The sequence below is a fragment of the Ursus arctos genome, unplaced genomic scaffold (genome assembly GCF_023065955.2).
Source record: "Ursus arctos isolate Adak ecotype North America unplaced genomic scaffold, UrsArc2.0 scaffold_9, whole genome shotgun sequence".
NCBI lineage: Eukaryota > Metazoa > Chordata > Mammalia > Carnivora > Ursidae > Ursus > Ursus arctos.
The window spans coordinates 36,621,301-36,644,068 of NW_026623111.1; the positions used below are offsets into that span (position 1 = coordinate 36,621,301).

The window sequence follows — 22,768 nt, forward strand, 5'->3', positions numbered from 1 at the left end:
AATCGTGTGCACTCATCAATTAACTTTTCAACAAACATTTTTCAGTGTTTAAGTTACTTCTATGTTGTTCTGAGTTTACAAAGATGAAAATGGATCCTACCTGTTATGAATATACTATACATAAAATACAAATTAGAAATTAATAAAACTTAGGAAAGGTACAGTTGAAGAGAAATGGAAATAGTAGAGGTTATTTTCATCTAGAGAAGCTTAAGGAAGACTATATGACAGAAGTTGTATTTAGCCTGAGCCCCGAAGCATATGTGAAATTCAGATACATGCTGGGGTCAAATAATAAAAGTGGGGAGGAAGTAAAGGTAGTAAAATGTAGAGCATAATGGGAAAAAAGACTGTAAGTCATATAATGAAAAATGTCATGTATTTTCTGTCCACCAGGGAATGTGCATTCCTCAGATATACAAAAAATTCTATATCTGGAAGAGTTTTTGAAAACAATTATCTAAAATTACCAATTACCAATAATTGACTCTGGAACCTAGACACAGCTCCATCTCCATGCATTGCTGAACTGAGTATCATGAACTGAAAGTCCTAATACTTCATGTGTTAATTTTATGCACCATACTTAATCATACATTTCCTATTAGATATTATTCTATAATATTCAATATACAATTTCAAAGATAAAACATCAAACTTAAATAATCACAGAAAGCTAAACCCTACAAAGGATACAAATAAAAAAAATTTCCAGCCCTTAAAAAGTTTAAAATATACTAGAGAAGATAGAGTTAGATTCTAGATGTATATAATAAGTAACCTAAAATCTGGGGTGGGAACAATCCTTATGAACCTGTTTCAGTCAGGGTTCTCCAGAGAAACAGAAGCCATAAGATGGATGGATGGGTGGATGGATGGATGGATCGACAGACAGACAGACAGAGTAGATAGATTTATCTTAAAGTTTGACTCAGGAAATTGTGGGGACCTCAAAGGCAAAATCTTGGAGGGCAGGCCAGCAGACTGAAGAACAGAGAAGAATCGATGTTTCAGTCTTGAGTCAGAGGCCAGACTGGTGGCAGAAACTCTTCTTCCATGAGGGACCTCAGTCTTTTCTCATAAAGCCTTACCTGATTGAATGAAGCCCATCCACCTTATAAAGGATGAGCTGATTTACCCAAAGTCTGCTAATTCTCACATCTAAAAAATGTCTTTACAGCAACATCTAGACAAATACCTGGGTACCACAGCTTAGCCAAGTGGACACATAAAATAGACCATTACAGAGCTATAACAGTAGGAATGGCCATACATTGATTCAGGAAGCCTTAAAAAATTATGCATCTGTGTTTTTGCTAGACAAATTAAAATGACTAATTTTTGTGGTAGGAAGAATCATATTTCCCCAGCTCATGTTTCTATGTAAATCTATACTCTTCATTTTGTCCCATCTCTTACTTACTCTACCTCTCAGAGAAGTCTGTTCCATATTTCTCAATTGGCTAAATGTAATATATAAAAAAATCATTTCTTAATAAATTTTGTCTCTTTTTCATTCTCTGAACTCCAAACTTGATTCAAATAAACTTTCTCAAAGTCTTAATGGAAAGTTGGAGTCAGCAGGTGCACAGGAGTGCTGGCAAAGCTATGGGTCCACATCCCTAACCCTATTCTACATCCCCACTTCAATTACTAATTAGAAAGGTTTGTTTGCCTGTCTTCTATGCCTATTTGTCAGTGGATTCAGAATGCCTACAGAGGGATAAAAGTAGGAGATTTTTTGGTCCTTTCAATCATCAAATATGCTCCAGAACATATAGATTACCATTTTTTTCCCCATACAGATATCCGCTTGTTAAGAAGTTCTCGGATTCAACTTTGGCTTTGCCTAAAGGTAATAAAATTTGGAATTCTATTTTTCAACTGGAAGACTCCCAAATTAAGTCATACAATTTATGTTTTTTTATGTCATATGTTTTGCAAAGTAATTCCAGGATGTTACCTGCCTTAAGATTACTGTATGGGATCAAACATACAATATTGCCTATTCCCTGTACCATTCATAGGAGAATAAGAGGTGTGGCTGTCCTCTTCCAGGGCATCTACTGCTAGGATGAGAAAAATCTTGGACATGTCAATAATATCTCTTTCTATCAGTTTACCATGAAAATCTGTTACTTCAGATCTTGAAATTTTAAACAATAAGGTCTTCTAAGCATTTATAAATTTGTGAATTTAACCTTCCACATTTATGCGTGCCTTGAGAAGTTTCATCAAAATTATGGCCTATTGATACCAAATATCACTGGGAAGGACAATTTCTTGAAAAAATTCTAGGAACTTCCCAAATGCACAGGCATCAAAAGGATGTTTACTATCACCCCGCTTTTCTGAGATGGATATAAAAGAGGAATGGATATGCACATGAATTGTGTGGCATCTGCAACAGAGGGAGCTGAAGTGAGAAACAAAGACAATCTGGAAGGCAAAAGAAAGGCTTTCTAGATTCACCATAGCACTGCATCAAGCACAAAGACAGAAATATAAATGGCTGGAGAAAAGCACCCAAGTGAAGAAGCTGACATATAGTCAAGATAAATCCAAATTCTTCTCAGTATGGGTAGTTGGACTATTCTGAGCCCATGAGGTGAGACTGCATTTAAAGGGGGACAGTCTAGTGTAGTGATTAGGGGTGAATACTATTATTGGGAAGACTTCTGGGGTTTGAATTCTGACTATAACAATTTTCAGGTGACCTTGAGTAAATTTCTCAAGTCTATAGTACATAAGGTTCTTGCTTATATTTAATGTATATTTCTTAAAACAATGATTTCACACATAGTAAGCATTCTATAATATTATAGTTATAATAATGAAGGAAAGACTTCTCATTTTAAAAAGGGGGTAACAGGGCCTTTGCAAACATTCCAATTTACAAAGATTATAAGACACAGCCATGTAATGCCTCCTCCGGAAGACATGAACATTTTATGGACATAGTTTTATTTTTGAGGAAATTTCTTCATGTATAGAGACAGCCAGTTCCAATACCAAGATTCTAAGTCATAAAAATTCTCTAGCTTCTGGAAAGCTACAAATATTCATATTATTAGCTCATTTGCAGAATTTGAATCAGTTAATCAATTTCTGTTTCATGAAATATTTGGCCCACTCAAAACTTGGGATACCAACTGAGTCTTGTTTTCCTTCTCCCTCAGTGTCCACTCCTTCTCAGTGTCCTTTGCTAGTTCCCCTGCATCTTTCACGTGCCTTGGCAAAGCAGTGCTCCCGTTTAATAACACTCAGTTCCCTTCTCTTCACTCCCAAGATAATCTCATCCAATCTTATGACTAAGTATCATGTATAGAGCCTGAAGAATGCAAAAGCTATATTCCAAGTGCAAATACTTCCCCTGAAATCCCAACTTGGGTGTGTAACTGCCTCCTTAAAGTTTTCATTTGGATAGCTAATAGACACCTCAACCTTAAAATTTCAAAACAGAACTCTTGATCTCATTAAATAACAACTTTATCCTTCCAAGTTTTTGGTGAAAAAAATCTTGGAGTCATTCTTGATTCCTCTTTTTCTCTTAATTCCACATCTGGTCTTCAAAATATCTTGGCCTCACCACTTTCAAGTTACTTACAGATTCTGATAAATTCTCATTTGTTTCACCATCATCAACTTTTTCTTTGTTTATTCCAATTACTTGTAACTAGTTTCCCTGCTTCCACAATTGACTTCCTATAGTTAATTCTTCACTCAGAAGGATAACAGTCTCACTGAAAATATTAAGTCATATCTTATCACTCCACTAATCAACACTGTTCTATCACATTCTCATATTCATTCAGACAAAAAAACCCAATATCCTTTCAATGTATTAAGGACTCCAGATGATTTGAACCCTAATTAAACCAGCTTCTCCTACCTCTTTAACCCTTGTTAATTTTATTACGAACATTACTGTTCTTGTTGCTGTTCCATGCACATTCTTATCTCAGAGACTTTGCTCCTGCTATTTCCTCTGGCAAATCACTCTCCAGGTGTCTGCCTGACTTTCTCCTTTAACACTGCTGATTTCTATTCAAATGTCACCTAATGAGTGATGCTTTGCTACTACATACGCTAAAACATCACCACCATCCTGACCCTTCCTATCATGTGCTTTCCCTCATTTCTCTTTATTTCATTCATTAACACTTCATATATTATATATTTACTTATTTTATAGTGCCTACCAACTAGAATGTAAGCTCCATAAGGGAAAATTATTGTATTGATTATTCAATACTATAATCTGAACTTTTTTTAATCAAGCATTCTTCTTTTATTATTTATTTTTTTAATTGAGTATAACTGACACACGATGTTACATTAGTTTCAAGCATATAACATAGTGATTCAACAACTCTATGTGTTATACTCAAATCACCTCAAGAGTAGCTACCTTCTGTCACCACACAACACTATTACAATACTGTGGACTATATTCCCTATGCTGTACCTTGTATTCCTATATCTTATTCATCCCATAGTTGGAAGACAATCTCCCATTGCGCCCTTTACCCATTTCTACATCCCTCCCCTCTGGCAACCCTTGTGCACTATTGGTGGGAATTTCTATAGCCGCTGAAGAAATGTTATGGCACTTCCTCAAAAAATTAAAAATAGAAATACAGTATGATCCAATAATTCCACTACTGGGTATTTACTAAAAAAAAAAAAACAAAGCAAAACAAAACAACCAAAAACACTAATTTGAAAAAATATGTGCACCCCTACATTTATTGCAGCATTATTTACAATAGCCAAGATATAGAAGCAGCTCAAGTATCCATTGATAGATGAATGGATAAAGAAGATGTGAGATATGTGTGTATATCACACAACACACTATGGAATGTTACTCATAAAAAGGATGAAATCTTGCCATTTGTGACAATATGGATGGACCTAGAAGTATGCTAAGTGAAATAAGCCAGACAGAGAAAGACAAATACCATATGATTTCACTTACATGTGGAATCTAAAAAACAGAACAAATGAATAAACAAACAAAAAGCAGAATCAGACCTGTAACCTCAACTCTTAAAAATAGGGTCTGGCATATAAAAGACAATAAATAGTTGTTTATGGGATAAATGGACTATACATATATTTTAATCCCTGCCATCTATAATGCATTTGAATTAATCTTCAAGAATTAGCCAAAATTTCATAAATTCATGGCTGAGTTCATAGTTACACACACCTATGATCTAAACTAAGTTCATAGTTACAGGTCTATGATCTAAACTAGAGTTATACAAATACAGGTCAAATACTGTTACCTCTGTAATATATTAGAGAAGATTACATTCTAAATGGGGAACCTATAAATACACAGCATGACATCTGGAAAGAAATAATATTCATGGTTACTATTAAAAGCATGGTAAAGAATTCTCTGCAACAGATGATTGATACTCAAGTGAAGACTGCTTTCTAGAGAAGCCCTATCACCGATGAACCATCTGTGTTCTATCTACATGGGCAACATTTTCCATTGATTGGTTCAGTGCTAGATAGCTAGATTCTTTGCTCTGTGGTCTGAATGTGACAAGTATTCCTGCATCTGAAGTTACACTGTATTAAAAATATATTCCTCAATATTTGTATACTTGAAATTTGTTAAAAGGATAGATCTCAGAATGCCTAGGTGGCTCAGTCGGTTAAGCATCTGACTCTTGGTTCAGCTCAGGTCATGTTCTTGCAGTTGTGGGATCAAGCCCCACATTGGGCTCCTTATTCAGAGTGGATCCTGCTTCAGATTCTCTCCCCCACCAAATAAATAAATGAATAAAATCTAAAAAAAAAAAAAAAAAGGATAGATCTTAAGAGCTCTCACCACACACAAACACACACACACACACACACACACACATACACACGCGCGTGCGCACGTATACACACACACAAAGAAAAAGAGAAAAGGTAACTATGTGAGGTGAAGGATATGTTAATTAGCTCGATTATGGTAATCACTTCTGAAGGTGTATGTATATCAAAACATCAAGTGATACACCTTAAATATATACAATTTTTATTTGTCAATTTTACCTCAATAAGACTGAAAAAACATTTCTTGCTGTTAAAATTTGTCTTTCTATCTAAGCAAGATGGAACATTATATTTGGAAATGATATATTTAGAGAGAATCTGCATGTCTCGTGTTTTAAATTATTTATACTAATTACCACCTTGTAGATTCTTTCTATTGTCCATATTCTTAATGCAGAAAATGAATTTTCTGACAGTCAGTCTGCTGTTTGAATGGCATTGTTTGTACTGCTTTAGAAGCACTGACTTTCAGTGTTTAACTCAGTAGCTTGGATATAATTGTGCATATCACAAAGCTTAGTGGTCTTATGAGAAAATCCAAGGTTTAGCACACAATTTGCAGAATTTCCATCATAGAAATTTGTCATAATTTCCATAATAGCAAAACATCAAATGTCAAGACATTTCAACAAGTTTTTTTCTCCTTCACATTTTAATTAAATTGCAGAGCAATTGATGTTAGTTCAGATTCACTGCCAACCTAAGACCTAAAACTTTAATATTTTGTTAAAATCCTTTTCACTAAAAAATATAAAAATAACACATTGAATAAGAGATAAGGCATTGTCTTCTAATTATATGAACAATTTTAAATACATGTCAGATAATCAACAAAATGATTACCGATACATTGAAAGAGAGTATTGTAGTGAGTTGTGATGTAGTGTGAAAAACACTGGTTGGATGGAATCTGGAAATCGTACTATAGTTCCAAATCTGTGACATTCTAGAATATAATGCTGATCAAGTCACTTATTCTGTCTCACTGGAAAAATGAAGGCACTAGGCAAGATCATTACTATGATCATCCTGAGCTCTAAAGCCCAGTGATCATGAGAACATTGTTGATCATGAGAATGTTATAAAATGTTAGAAATTAATTTTAAAGATGTTTTAAACATAAACAAGGATAAAGACTAAATGGACATGATGTCCTTCAGTGACCTTTCCTCATAAAAATACTTCTGAGCTATAGGTGTTTTTGTTACTTTCATTTAATCCCACTTAATTTCCACTAAATTGGTTATTGAAAATGGCTTCAGGCAATGGCCGCCAAACTTGGTTGACCAGAAGTCTTTGAAGAGCATTTCAGCATTCTAATTCCAAGACCCTGACATGAATTACTGAATCAAAATCAGAAGAAAAAAAAAGCATAGGGTCACCATTTGTAACTTAAAACAAATATGGGTTCATACATGGCATTCTTCCTGGCATTTCCCCTGCTGTTTTGATCTGATTTGCATTTTTTAGCCATCTTCCCTATTAGGTGTTATGCTTCTCTGAAGGAAGGAGGTCGTATCTTTTATAACTTAGCAACCAGTGCACCAACTGTCACAATACAGGTAGCAAATAAATGTAAGACAAACAAAACCACAAAATAAAAATTAAAATTATTTGTTTACATCAATAAATAATAAAATTATTTTAATAAGTTTTAGAGATTCAGAGGTTAAATTAATTTCCTAATCTTGGAACTTTAACTTCCTATTTATGGGGTAAATGAACATACTGGATCAAAGAAGCATAGAGATGAAAATAACACTCATCCATTTAAAATTTTTAATTTTATCTCTGCTAGTGTTAAATCAAAAAGTACCTAAATTTTATGGCTGTTTTAAGATGAAGCTTGCAAAAAGAAATAGATTTTAGAGTATCTAATGCCAAGAAAATTAACATAATATGCAGAAATAAAAAAATTAAATCCATGGAAACAAGCCTTAAAATATTGTACAAACCAAGCAAATAAAATCGTTAAATATAAATGCATTTCTTCAAGTACTTTAATTCATCACAGCCAAGAAAACAAAAACTCTTTGTCTTCCCTCCATTAGCATATTCAGGTCAATTATCCAGATACAAAAGTATATATATATAATTTTTTTCCCTATATATATATATTTTTTTCCCATGCTTTTGCTGTTTCATTAATTCCTTAACTTAATGTACTTGGCAAGGAATGACTAATTCCTGTTAATATAGTAAAAGGAATAAACAGCGTTTCTTTGATATGTAGAAGCTATGCCTAAGGCATTATCTCCTTGAATCTAGAAGCAGCAGGGATAAAAAAGAGAGAGAATGACAGAGAGAGAGAGGGAGAGAAACCAGTTGAACATTTACACCAATTGCATGAGATACTGAAAAAACGTGTTCCTTGCAATGTAAGAAATTCTTGAAGAAAAATCTCTGTGTGGGCGCCAGCTTTCTCAATATATCTAGAATGTTTAAACACAAGTTATATACCTGAGGAGTTTATTATCAAAAATGAGTGATAAGATAAAGTAAAAAAAGACTTAAAAGTCGGCCCTCACCATTTTCACGCAGATTATTAACTATACCCCCCTCACCCCCCTACACACACACTTGATACATGGCCGATCCACTTAAATGAATGGAACAAAATTTGATTGCTGGGAAAATCCTTCATTTCCAGTCCATAATAAACATGTTTATGACTTTTGTATTTCTACATATACTTTTGTTTAAGAGTGTTTTGTTTTGGGATGCCTCAGTGGATCAGTCCTTTAGCATCTGCCTTCAGCTCAAGTGATGGTCCCAGGACCCTGGAATCAAGCCCCACATGGGGTTCCTTGCTTGGCAGGGAGCCTGCTTCTCCTTCTGCCTGCCCCTCCCCCTGCTTGTGCTTACACTCTCTCTCTGGTTTTTGCTAAGTTTACTTAATTGTTTGTGTACTGCTGACCCTCTTGTAGTCATCTCCAGCCAGTAGTTGTTTTGGAGTCCAGCCCAGCTGGTGCCCCAGCTACTTTCTAAGTTGTGCTCCTCATAACTGGTGCTCTGATTCCTCTGTTTTGCCTCCATTACCAAGATAAATTGTAATTTAATGCAGGAAGAATCTATGCAGTTCTATACTCTAGGACTGTGTGATGTATCACTCTGGCAGTTAGAATGATATAAAGTTCTTCAGACATGAACTGGGACCTCATTCTTTTTTTTAGTTTTTATTCCAACTAGTTAACCTACAGTGTAATATTTGTTTCAAGCGTACAACAGAGTGATTCATTATTTCCATACAACACCTGCTGCCCGTCACCCATTTCCCCCATCCCTCCTCCCCCTCCTCTCTGATAACCATCAGTTTGTTCCCTCTAGCTAAGAGTCTGTGTCTTGGTTTGCCTTTCTGTCTCTTTTATTGCCCTTTGCTCATTGGTTTTGTTTCTTAAATTCCACATGAGTGAAATCATGTGGTATTTATCTTTCTCTGAATGACACTTTGCTTAGCATAACATCCTCAGATCCATCCATGTCGTTGAGTTTGCTTCCCTCTCTGGGTCCATGCTTTCCAAGTGCTCATATCAGTAATCTCTTAATATTGAACTATATAAGGGTGTACCAGTTTCTATAAGTAAACCCATGTTCAAATTATACCTATAATTTTCTTTCTTTTTTTTTATTGCCAGAAATATTAAGAAAGGTTGGGTTTTTTAAAAAGTTTTATTTAAATGTTTTGTGTTCCCTTTTAACCAACACCAAAAAGAGAAAAATAATTTCATCTTTCCACACAGGAGTGTTACTTCAGAGAGGAGTGGGCATGCATACTGAAAGCTAGGAAGTGTCTGCTTCTCCAGGCTGCTCTTCCCAGCCCTGCCACCCTGGGGTTGGATGGCCAGTCCAGGGAGTTTACTTTCTGGGAGCCCTAGGAGGCCTTGGAATGAGTGAGGGAGCAAACCCCCACCCTGCAGAGAAGGACTTGGTCTCCTCTGCAGGTAGAGACATGAGCATGTGGGGCCCGATGGTTCCAGAGGGGAAGGGAGTGGAAAGGTTAGATCCGGAATGTTCCATGGAAGCTCCAGGACCTCCAGGTCTGGAAAATATGTTTGCTAGAAAAATAAGATGCTTTGAGAATTTCTGCAGTCTGTGTTTTCCACCTACCCATGAGAAAGCTACTCTGTTGGCCAAAGGAGCAGCAGGGAGGGAGCAGCGGCTAGAGGCCAGGAACTGGTCTGTCCTCAGTGGAGGATTCCAGAGGGGAGTGAGACAGGCAGCAGTCTTTGGTTTCCTGGGTCCTCTTTCTGGCAGCTTTCTGGCAGCTGTACAGGGGTCCGTGAAGACCCCTCACCTATCTGGTGCTTGAGGTGTGGGCTCCCAAATTGTGGGCAGTGCTCAAAGAGGAAGGCTGGCCATCTGTCATAGGTTGGTGGGTGCCCAGGCCGTGGGTCCTCAGAATAGCATGCCCAAGGGGAGCAGAGCTAGCTGGAGAAATAGGGGGCCTGGGGAAGGGCTAGCTGCCAAGCTGGCCAAGGCACAGTGGTCATGGTTGGCACTGATGCAGGCCACATGAGCTATCACATGAAGGAATGTAGTTCTGCTCTGGATGCCACGCAGCAAGTATGCCATGGGACCCTTGGTGAAGACTGCTGCGTCCTTCCTGTCATAGGTCTCATGGCTCAGAGGCACGGGAGACTGAACCTGGTAATTGCTGTGAGCATAGCCCACCATGGAGACATTCTCTTGCTAATGACCTACCACCTTATAGCCAGGCCCATTGCCATACAGGATGGCAGTGAAGGGCTTCTTGTCTGTATCACTCACTGTGGGGGCCAGACCAAAGATAGAGTTGCCAGGGGGGTGTACCTGCCAAAGATGAAGACATGGGAGTGGTCTGCAGTGACAATGGTCAGTGTGTCTTCTAGGGAGGTCATGGTGCATGCCTACGCAATTGCCCAGTCCATTTCTACCACCTCGTGCAGAGCCTGCTTGGCCTTTCGCTCCAAGTTATACCAGGAATTTTCATCTATCACTGTTTCTGTACTTACTCCCCTATGTGTTTTTTATATATAAGGATTTTTATTTATTTGAGGGAGAGACAGAGGGAGGGAGAGAGAGAGCACGAGGCAGGAGGCACAGAGGGAGAGGGAGAAGCAGACTCCCTGCTGAGCAGGGAGCCTGCCTTGGGGCTCAATCTCAGGACCCCAAGATCATGACCTGAGCTGAAGTCAGACTCTTAACCAGCTGAGCCACCCAGGTGCCCCCTTATTCCCCTTATCTTTAGCTTCCTGTAGGTTACCCATAATTTCATCTTGGATTCCCTAGATGTGTTATTGATTTTGACTTGATTCAGAGAATTGCTATGCCCCTTGAATGTTGTAGTAGCTAGTCAGAGGGTAAGCTGCTATTGTTTTATTATCCTGAGACGCTTACCCAAAAGAGTAAAATCATAAAACTTCTCGAAAGCCCCCAAAATTAAGAGGTTAAAAAACATTTTAATCCCAGACTAATAACCTCTATTAACATTTTTTTTTGCCTTCAGTTCTGATTATATATTTTTGTTCTGTTTATATTTAAGATTTTTTTTATCATTAAGTTTTTTAAAGTTTTAATTCCAGTATAGTTAAGATACAGTGTTATATTACTTTCAGGTGTATAATCTAGTGATTCAGCAATTCTATACATTACTCAGTGCTCATATGTAACTCAGAGTTTTAATTATAGCATACATAGTTGAACAGCCTTTATCTAAATTATTTTGTTCAGTCTTCATTAGTGCATCTCTTACTCATTTTGAATTTAAATTCTCAAAATGTAAACTATAGAATTAATCTATTTATTGACTAAATTATACATTTATTCAGTGTTCAATAATTGAACATCCTATTTTTTGGTAGTGACACCAAGATTGAAGTCATTAATCTGACCCTGAAAAAAAGCGAGGAAAAACATATCTTATTATAAAATAACGTTGTTTTAGGTCTTATCAGTAATCTAAAGAGATATTACTTTACGTAGCCAAGCTTAAAAATAAATAACCATTTTTCATGAAGCCAGATTTTGGCTAATTAAAAAAAAATAAAACCATTAAGCTAATATATTAATTTTGTTCCTTACCAGTAACTTAAATTGTATGAATCATTAAGGGGGGAAAAAACCTATCCTCTTGGTTGCTTAATTACACTCAAATCTGCTTGCTTGATTACACTCATATTCAAAGCAATTTTGTTCATTTTATGAAAACTGAAATCTAATTTTCCTGCATTGTTTAGTTAAAAGTCGTCTATGTAAACTGCTCCTTATTAATCCCCAGTATGACAATGTTTCTCTTTTAATGAACACTATCAAGTATTCTATGTCTTTTTCTCTTGTATATGCTTTAGTATCACCAGTTTTAATAGCAATTTCATTTAATTAGCTTTTTAAAAAACTATCACTGGCCAAGGTTACAAGTGTGTAGTTTGTCCTACTGGGAAAACTAAATCCTTAATACCATGAAACTTTTATGCAGGAAGATCATCATGGAAGCTTCTCAGTAGCCATCCTTGTCAAAGTATCTCTGGAATACTAATACAGCCTTGAATGCTATTTCTCTTTAATGACCACATTTTTTAAAATGAATTCATTCAAATTAAAAACAAGAGCCCAAGACAAAATATATGCAATTCAGAAAATGTAGATGTCCATAAGCTCTAACGGGCTTATCTTCTTTAAGCATTGGTTAATTGGAAACTAAGCATTTTAAGAATCTCCTTAGGAGAAAATTAGCATTTTAGTAATGTATCACTTTATAAAATTTTATACTTGCATAATGTTAAATTAATACACACAGGTATATAGAATATTTATCTTTACAAAAATCAGTGGTTTGTTTAGGAATTCAATTGGGGCAGAGCCAATACTCAAAAACGTATTGGAACTCTCTTTTTCCTTGGTTTCTTTGCCATTGTTTTACCTCCATTTTCTTGCCAACCTTGCTGATTCTTTTACCACCTCAGCTTTATCTTTGAGGTCCTTAAATGTATGTGTTCCTTAAGGTCTGATATTTACTCCTTTTTTATTCTCTTTAAGACTATTGTTCCCATCTCTAAGAGGTTTAGCTAATTTCTGACAAATATTTGCTCTGGCTCTAACTCTCCTGAGAGCTCCTCATTTCAGATTCTCATACTCAACTTATTTCCACAGCCAATTCATATTCATTTGCAATGAGACAAAGATGTCAGTTATGGTGTGGCCAAAATGCTGTCAGTACAGTAGTCAATGCAGGCAGCTGTGAAAGTTAATGACAATCATGTGAACGTCATATTAAGTAAGAGAAAAACAGAGGCTGACAGTAATACTGTAGGAATCAGCAGACACAGGCAATTGTTAGGCATGATAGCTGTTCATAAAAAAGTGGTTAAGGCATGTAATAAGGGGGTGATTTGACAGTTGTGCTAATGAATAAATGAGGTAAGAGAGAAAATCAGCAAAATTTCGAGAATTATCTTTCGATGGTGTTATGGGCTGAATCGTGTCCCCCTAAAATTCATATGTTGAAGCCCTGAACTCCAGTACCTCAGAACATGAATTTGGGATTACCTCAGAATAGAAGATCTATTACCCAGACTACAGCAACTTCTTAACTGTTATCTCTAACCCTCTTAATGGTCTTGTCTATCTACATTGTTGAAAGAGTGATCTATTAAAAATATAAATTCACCTGTGAAAACCTCCTGATGAAAAGCTTCCAGTCATTTCTCTAATATAAGGGGATACAGTTCATACAACACACAGCTTCCTATTATGACTGGGAAGACCCTCCTTAATAAGGGCCATAAGCATTCTGTCAGCCTTACTTCCTTACTTGCACTTTATGTTCCAATGTCATGAAACCGCTAGAAGTTCCTCTGATCTTATCAGGTTGAGCATGCTCCCCCTCTGCCAATAAGTCCTTTTCCTTCTCTATTTTCCCCTCAGTCCTTCTGGTTATCTCTCTCTAGATTTCTTCAGGGATCTACTCTTGATGAATCAGGTGATAATTTTTCATGCCCTAGCATAGTTCCTACCAACCACAGCACATTGGAGTAAGGGGCAACACATTCTTAGATATGGGATATTTTAGCTTTAGTCCCTGAACCTGGCACACCGTCATTTCACAGTTGCCCTGAACTCTTTCATGATAAGCTATCAGAATTTGTCACATAACCATTCTATTATTGAGGTATATACACAAGAACTCTATGGCAGACAATTATTTTTAATATTCATTACTCACCATATTTATGGGATCAACTGGTCCAATGCTGTTTACATAAACATCAGTTTCAATTACTGTGGGCCTTACTGCAAAATACCAACACAAAGAATGGTCAAAGATATGATCATAGGTTGTGTTAAATAAATCTTAGCTTTAAATAAATCTTCACAAATAACATTTACCATTTAAATAATAAAATATTCCTCATTAGGAAATGAAGAAACATCACCATTACAAAAACACAAATGTCTTTTCAGTTCACAAATCAATTACGTGTGTAAAAGTTAGCATTTTTAACTGAAAACATTTTTTTTTAATTATAGAGGGAGAGAGAGAGAGAGAGCATGAGCAAGAGAAGGGGCAGAGGGAGAGGGATAATTCCAAGCAGACTGCATGCTGAGTATGGAGACTGACTCGAGGCTTGATCCCAGGACCCTAAGATCATGACCTGAGCTGAAATCAAGAGTTGGATGCTTAACCAACTGAGTCACCCAGGCATCCCTAAAAACGTTTTAATGTACAACCTAAAAATGTTATAAATATTTAAATCCTTCATTAAAATTAAGGAAGTTAATTCAATAAAATTTGCTAGATAGTTTGCTCTCTGCAATATGATAGGATTTTAGAATCTGAATGGATATTAGAACCTAAATATCATGCAATTCTACCTAATGCCTATCAGTGGTGTGCTGGTAACTGTTTAACAGCCTTACTCCCATAGTGGGTCAGGGGGAAGCCATGATTTGTAGCTTTTGTCGATATCCAATATTCCCACAATGACTGGTTTAAGGATACAAATGTGAAGTTACTGAATGCAGAGTTGGGACAGTATCTAAGTAGCTATTGTGAACCAGTATAAGTATGTTTAGCACACAATGGGACTTGAAGCCTGGTTATGAGGATTAAAGGAGATAATATCTATAAAACATCCACCTTCAGGTCTGATTCTTATGAGGAGCGTCATAAATGTTTGTTCTTACTTCTTTCTCCCCTGTTAACAACATTCCTTTAGGTTGTTTTTGTTGGCCCCAGACTTGGGTGTATTTTTATCTAAATTCCACAGAGTATATTGTATAGATGTCACTATGGATTTCGTCTGTTGTGTTTTGCACAGTGAGTCTTAAATGGTGTATACTGTATATCAGTATTTTTATAGTCTATCAAAAGGTGTAGCGCATATCAGCCTTTTACATGTTTATCAAATGACACGATTTATGAATACTTGAAATACCACCATATTGGATTATGATTTTTTGTTTGCTATGAAAAATATTTTCACATAGTTCATTTTATTCCCCCTGTCCCACCAAATAAAATACAAAGGTTTCTTTTATTAATTTAGCAAATACTTGTTGAAGAGTGAATGTAAAGAGTTCACAACATAGACAAGAAGAAAACCATTTCAAGAAGAAAACCTATCATATCTCACAGAGATTTATATAGAGATGATGCAAACAAAATAAACCAGAAAAACCTCCTTGTGGATTGAAAGTGTCTATACTAAAGTGGCATGTTTAGTAACACTCAGTTCTCTTTTCTAAATTTTATCTGACTTCCCATTTCTGGCCAAATATTTATCATTCTTGCAATGCAGACATTATGCTCAACCTGGTAGGACCACCTCCCTCTCTAACACATAGCTAAGCCTGCCTGTCAAAGTCTCTATCCAGCCCCAGGTCCCCTTGGAAACTTCCAATCTGGCAGATTTCCCATGCTAGCAAGAATTCAGTGGAAAACTTGAGGTATTTTGAAAAACAGTGCTTATATAATTTTAAAACAATATTTAATTTTACCTTTTGCAATTAAAAAACAAATTACACTTAGAAAAGCATAATAATATTTACACAGTTTGGTTTTCTTCAAGTAAAGATTTTATTACATGGTATATATACATTTTTTAGCTAGAAAAGTAAATAAGATTTGTTAAAAATAGTTTTAGTATGCAAAAGCATAGGTCTCTAGACCTATGCAGTGCATGACAATGTAATTCAATCTGCTAACCAACAATTAGATTCCTTAAATAAAAGTAGGTCACATGATTTATAGAAGGCTTTATAATTTAACTTAGGCTGATGACTTCTGAGATGATTTGCTTTAATTATTTGCTATTTATTTTTGACAATGAATTGAAGCCAATAAATATCATATAATTAAGCTAGTTTTAGCTAGATTTACAGAATGGATTTTATGAAAGCCAATTAATTTAAAAAAATAGGTTTATTAGTTCCATATGTAAGTATACTTATTGCCAGTTATAAGCAATTAAGTGCAACTTACCAAACTTATTTAATTAGTTTTTTTTCAGTTCATCTGATAAATCAACAAACACTGAACACCTCTTTATTGCATGATAGTTAGGGCTGAACATTGTCTATGCTGAGAAATAAATGATTCATGGGGGCTTTTTTATTTATAGGACATACTTTTCACATTTATAGTAGAGAAAGTTTTAGATATGAGTCATCTATCTTGATTTCCTGATATCAGTATTTCCTTAACCAATCATGAAACAAATATATAATATTAGAAAAGTATTAACTCTTGCATTAGGGCATAAGCCACACTGAAATATTTCATGAGCAACAGAAATCAAGTTCATCTGGGATAGGACAAAAAAAGAATCACATTAGTGAGTCCAATGTAGAACATTGCTATTGATGAAGATATTCAATAAATAACTTAATAAATATATATTTGCAAACTATGAGTATTTCCTTAGTTATTATGTACCCCATTTTATAACTTAGGACTGCTGATATTTTATCTAGTTCTTTAAACATCAGCTCTAAAACACAAGGAAGAATAAATAATCCTGAAAGTGAACTAAAATATTTCAGATTAATTTTAAAACACCAGCTAGAGATTATATGCTTCAAAATATACAATAAAGAGGAAAACAACAGAAAGCTGTCATTGTTCCTTAGTAATGACTCATCACCACTTTTATCGATTCACACTGTGAACAATACTTGTGGCTGAAATCACTTAAAATATGGGCTTCTTGGTAGAGTAAGTACATTTTCTTAGCTCTATGATTTTCTCAGTACAGAGTTTGTTCAATGGGAGGATTTGAGTGATATTTAAAAAAGAAAACATCAGATTTCATTCAAAAATAAAAAAAGAGACTGAAAGGGAATTGTCATTTCGGGCTCATTAAATGATATTTAGGAAGTGGGCACAGACTACGTTTAATTTTTCAATGCACATGGAGAAAAAAGATCGCCTTTTTTGTAACAGCATAACAGTGGCGGATAAAAACGTACTATCATAGCAAATTATATTTTTGATAGATGAAAGGCAGGTAGAGAGGACACTGGATTATATTTGCAAGGCCTCTTTCTGCATTGTGGTTCTAAGTACTTTGCTTTAAGTATCTCAGCAGAATATAAGATAAACTCTCAGTGGGAATGAATATAAGAAGAATGGACATTCCGAGCAACTTAAAGAAAATGCAGGGAACAGTAAGAAGAAGCAAAAAAGAATTTAAAAAGAAGAAAGCAGTGTGATCAGTGAAGTTTCCACACTCAGCTTCCACATAGCTAAGGCAAAACTGAAGACAGCCAACTGTAGAAATGGGTAATCAGTTTTTAATCAGAAGATATAAAATAAAACTGATTTTTAAAATACTTTCTTCATAATTATTTTTAACCATGCTTTCTTAGATGACACATTCAAATTACTCTAAGATACCTTTAGCAGATTATGTAGCTTCTGGGTTACTTTTGTATATTAATTCAGATTAATTAATTAAGGCTAATTAAAAATTAACTCAGGTCAATTAAAATCTCTAATCCTGGAATATAAGTTTAACAGTCTTTTCTGTTGTAACAGAATAAGCATTAAATAAAGAAATAACCCCACTGATTTATATGTTACCATTATAATACACAGAATTTGAAAAAAAGCATAACTAATATGTTTTTCTTGCCCGAGAATAGACAGCAGGGTTTTTCATCCCAAAGAGATCACATTTGGGTACAGATACTTCTTCCCAGGCCTTGCTAACAGGGGAATGTCAACTAGTACCATCTCCTTCTACAGGTTACACATGGACACATAGATATTTGGATACATATGGATGAAAAGGTACATATGGATATAAGTTCTTAAGTGTAGTCTAATACTTTAGCCAATAGATACTAACACAGAAAGCCAGAAACGATACTAACACAAGTTTTGGATAGAAAAAAATGCCTACAAAGAGCTCTTCAACAGTTAAGTCATTTATTACGTATGCTCTGAGATGAACAGATAAAATGCTACTATGCATGGTACATATGCCTACTGAAATTTAAATAGAAATTAATTAAGTTAAAGTAAAAATGTATTCTCTTAGCCATACTAACCATATTTCAAATAATCAGTAACCAATAACCAATTTCAAGTATTTAATACACATACATACGACAATTTTAATATATATATTTATCTATTTTAATATAACTTAATTTATACATATATTTAATTAAGTTATTGGAAATATCTTCTTAGAAAAATGGAAGTTGGGCCTCTTGTTCTATAGTTAAACATTTCTTTAGGCAGCAGACTTAACCTATTCCTGCTGCTGTATCTGATCGGGGGTATAAGAAAGTTAGAAAGGAACGATGAGATCTAAAGAAAGAAAAGCAGTGTAGTATCTGCATGCCCACTCTTTAGTGTGTTTAGGATATTTTAATTTCTCGTGGGAATAACTCACATCAAAAAAAAAAACTGACTGGGCTAGAGGGATCTCACCAGTTTTTTGATGCAAGAAAGTTGTACACCAGGAGCATGATCTTGTTGATGAAAGGAGCTAAGGAGGATGGAAGATAGAACCATTTCGATTTCCTATGTCAAGGAAGTAAACAGTACAAAATGCCTATGAACAAACAACAAAAAACAATCCTACCCTCCTACCCATAAAACTTGTTATTTATACAACTGCCTCTCAAAGTATGTCAAGGGCCGGTTCATGTGTGCTGGAAATGAAGTGAAAACTAACAAAACAAATGTTTTAACTGCACCCAACTAAATGAACATAAAGACCATTCCTCTTCGTATCTCCTGCATATTCCCATCACTAGGAATCTAGAAGAGTTAAACAGAATAAAAGAGCAGATCACACCTCCCTTCCTCACACCACCAAGTCCCTCTCTAATGGCATTTGTCTGCCCTGTGTCTTGGGAGAGTGATAGCATTAATTCTGTTAAGATATTAATTCCTGGATTAGATCAAACTATATGAATTACTAAAATTGCTTGGAAAGCCATAGACTCTACCTGAAAAGTTGTTAAGAAATAGAAAAAGACTCAATATATAGTAGTTGAAAATTTACTGGAATTATACAACGTTAATATCAATTTGCCATTAAATTTAGAAGTCCTCAGTAAGTTGATTGTATAAGTTTTCATAGCATCAATGAAGAGTAAAGATGCTAATGAAATTTTGGACAGAAAGGAATGCCTGCAAAGAGCACCTCAACAAGTAAGACATTCACTATGTATACTCTGAGGTGCACAGATAAAATGCTACTATGCACAGTATGATTATCACGGTTCTTAGGACATGTTTAATCTATACTATTAAACAAAGTGATGATTTTCACAGATGTACATGGAATTTGAAAGTCCATATCTTGATCTGTAATAATGTACTTAAAATGCTAAATTGATGAAGTAGAACTGTCAAAATACCTACACATGGAATAAAGAAATATTATATACACTGGCTTTTATTCAGCAAATATTCACTCAGCAAACAGTAAGTGAAACTTTAAGTTTATGCTTCAGGCATTGTTTTAGTGACCAGGGATATGGTGCTGTCTACTTTCAGGAAACTTATTTACAGGAAGAAAAGAGAGTATCAACGAATAATAGTGAAGTATGATGAGTAAAATGGAAGTACAGATTTCTGCTTCTTACGATGAATAATTGGTATCAAATTAACCATCTCAATGAACATGACTATATGATTTACTTAAAATTTTTTTAAAAATTATTGAAAATCTCACAGCAGCTAACAAAATCAGGATTTGATGCAATAATTTCCTGGAAGGAATGTAGACGCAGTAATGTAAGCTTTGCATTATACTGGCTACTTTTCCCCTTTGGTGAATTTGCTGTTCTACGGCATAAGAATTGAAAAAGGACAGTGGCTTAGAACTTGCATCTGTCTCATTGGGCTGGAGAGACAAAATTGGAGTTAAGGGCTGTCAAGACAGCCAAGACTTCCCTGCAATAAAATGAACAACAGAGGCTTCAATCAGACATTCTACATGCAATTTCCCCTCAAGGTATTTACTAATTCTTAAATTGTGCATATGCACAGTGTGATGCTAAGAAACCAAATATAAATCAGCTGCTAAGTGTCTAAAATAATATGGAGAGATTTCAGCTATTTCCGGCATCTCTGGGGCCATTAAGGAGAGGGGTTCCTAGTACAAACCTCAGGATATCTGTTGAGAGACTTCAAATGGCTATGCCCTGGGAAAAAGGAAAGTTTTACAAAAGGAAATACACCGGTTTGAGCCAAATGAAGGCGATTTCCTTTACTTGACCCTACTATCGAAACTTAATTAAAATCCTCTCTGGAAAGAAATAACACATCTAAATCTCCATTATTTTTAATATAATCTACATTCAATAAAAAATTAACATACAGTAAATGAAACTGAGACAAATCACCTTAAAGCAGGAGATAAAATGAAAAAGAAAAATTTCTTAAAAGATTTATTTATTTATTTATTTGACACAGAGAGAGACAGATAGAAAGAGAGCACAAGTCGGGGGAGCAGCAAAGGAAGAGAAACAGGCTCTTTGCTGAGCAGGGAGCCAGATACGGGCTCGATCCAAGACCTCAAGATCATGACCTGAGTGGCAGGCAGATGCTTAACTGACTGAGCCACACAGGTGCCCTGATAAAGAAATTTTTTAAAAAGTCACACAAGTGATCTAGATATTGTGATTATCAGACTTTAAAATAATTACAGTTAATATATATAAGAAAATGATGAAAAGATGGCAAATTTGATAAAATACTTGAAATACTTTAAAAATCAGATGCAAATACTACAAGTAAGAATTATGAAACTAGAAAAGGGGTCAGTAATAAGAAAGAGAATAAATGCAGAGAGAATCAATGAAAATTATATAAAAGTGTATGAGACATACTGGACATAGGGAAGTGTCAAAGGTGGGCAATTGGAGTCACAGAGAAATTGAGACACAAAAAATATTTGAAGAAATATTGGCCAAGAATTTTCCAGAAGCAGGGGCGCCTGGGTGGCACAGAGGTTAAGCGTCTGCCTTCGGCTCAGGGCGTGATCCCAGGGGCGTTATGGGATCGAGCCCCACATCAGGCTCCTCCGCTATGAGCCTGCTTCTTCCTCTCCCACTCCCCCTGCTTGTGTTCCCTCTCTAGCTGGCTGTCTCTATCCTGTTGAATAAATAAATAAAATCTTTAAAAAAAAAAAAAAGAATTTCCAGAAGCAATCAGAGATTCCAACAAATAGATTCAAGAAATCCTGCAAATACCAAAAACACAACAAAAAAGTATGGCAACTTATATGAAACTGCAGAAAACCGAAGACAAAGAAAACCTACAAACAGAGATAAAAAATAGTTTATTTCTAAAACAGCAACATTGTTGTTGAAAAGTGATTTTTTTCAACAGAAATAATAGAATTGAGAAGAAAATGGAGTGAGATTTATAAAGTTTGGAAAGGAAACAGCAGCTATCATGGGTTTAAATATTCATTGAAAATATCATTCAATGAAGGTGATATAAAAATATTTTCAATAAAAACTGAAATAATTTTTGCCATGAGATTTACACTGAAAGAAATACTGAAAGGAATATTTTTCTAAATGGAAACACAGTATGAAGAAAGAAAAGACTATCAAAGGGAGTAATCTCTTGGTAAATGTAATTGTTTTTAAACACCTTAAAATAATTTTGTTATTTCAAAGTACAGCATAAAAATACGTGGATATAATATCATAAAAAGACTAGAATTTCTGTGGTAAATGGCTTGAAATGTCCTTGAATTGTGATAAAGTTATTGGCTTATGATTAAATCTAATAAAGTAAGAATACCCATTTTAATCACTAAACATGATAAATCATATTATATTTAATAAGATAATATAAAGAGAAAATAAAACTATAACTACATGATGAATTCAAATGAGGGAAAGAATAGAGGAAAAATAAAAACTGGTGTAGAGCAAATTAAGCAGATTAGAAAAACAAAACAAATATAAAAGCAGTAGATTTTAAAATATATATACAATAATTATCTTAAATTTATCTGTACTAGCCACTTTGTTTAAAAGAAAAAGATTGTATTACTTAAGTAAACAAAATCCAAATATAAAACTTCTATTCAATAAAAAATCATAAAAATCCTAAATTTGTATGTATCTAAACAGTTTCATTATGTATTAAGCAAAAACTGAATGACTTAAGAAAAATAGAAAAATTAATAGTTTCAGTTAGATATTTTTAATATAAAAATATAAAAAAACACAAAAAAGCTGATATATAGGTCATTTGAGTAACAAGAATAATAAACTTGACTTGAGTATGTTCTTGGTGGAAAAATCACATTAAGTTAGGTATCAATAACAAAAATATATCCAGAACACAACCCAGTTTTTTTTTTTTTTAAGATTTTCTTTATTTATTTGACAGAGATAGAGACAGCCAGCGAGAGAGGGAACACAAGCAGGGGGAGTGGGAGAGGAAGAAGCAGGCTCATAGCAG

The 22,768-nt window shown here is 34.9% G+C and overlaps 1 protein-coding gene across 1 annotated transcript in view; it reads right to left on the bottom strand.

Moving 5' to 3' along the window:
* Nucleotides 1-22,768, bottom strand: part of GABRG1 (gamma-aminobutyric acid type A receptor subunit gamma1) — a 74,247-nt gene that overhangs the window by 30,515 nt on the left and 20,964 nt on the right. Inside the window, exon 3 of the mRNA XM_026508826.3 lies at nt 14,045-14,112. Within this exon, the coding sequence (XP_026364611.1) occupies nt 14,045-14,112 (68 nt within the window). The remainder of the gene's footprint in view (nt 1-14,044; nt 14,113-22,768) is intronic.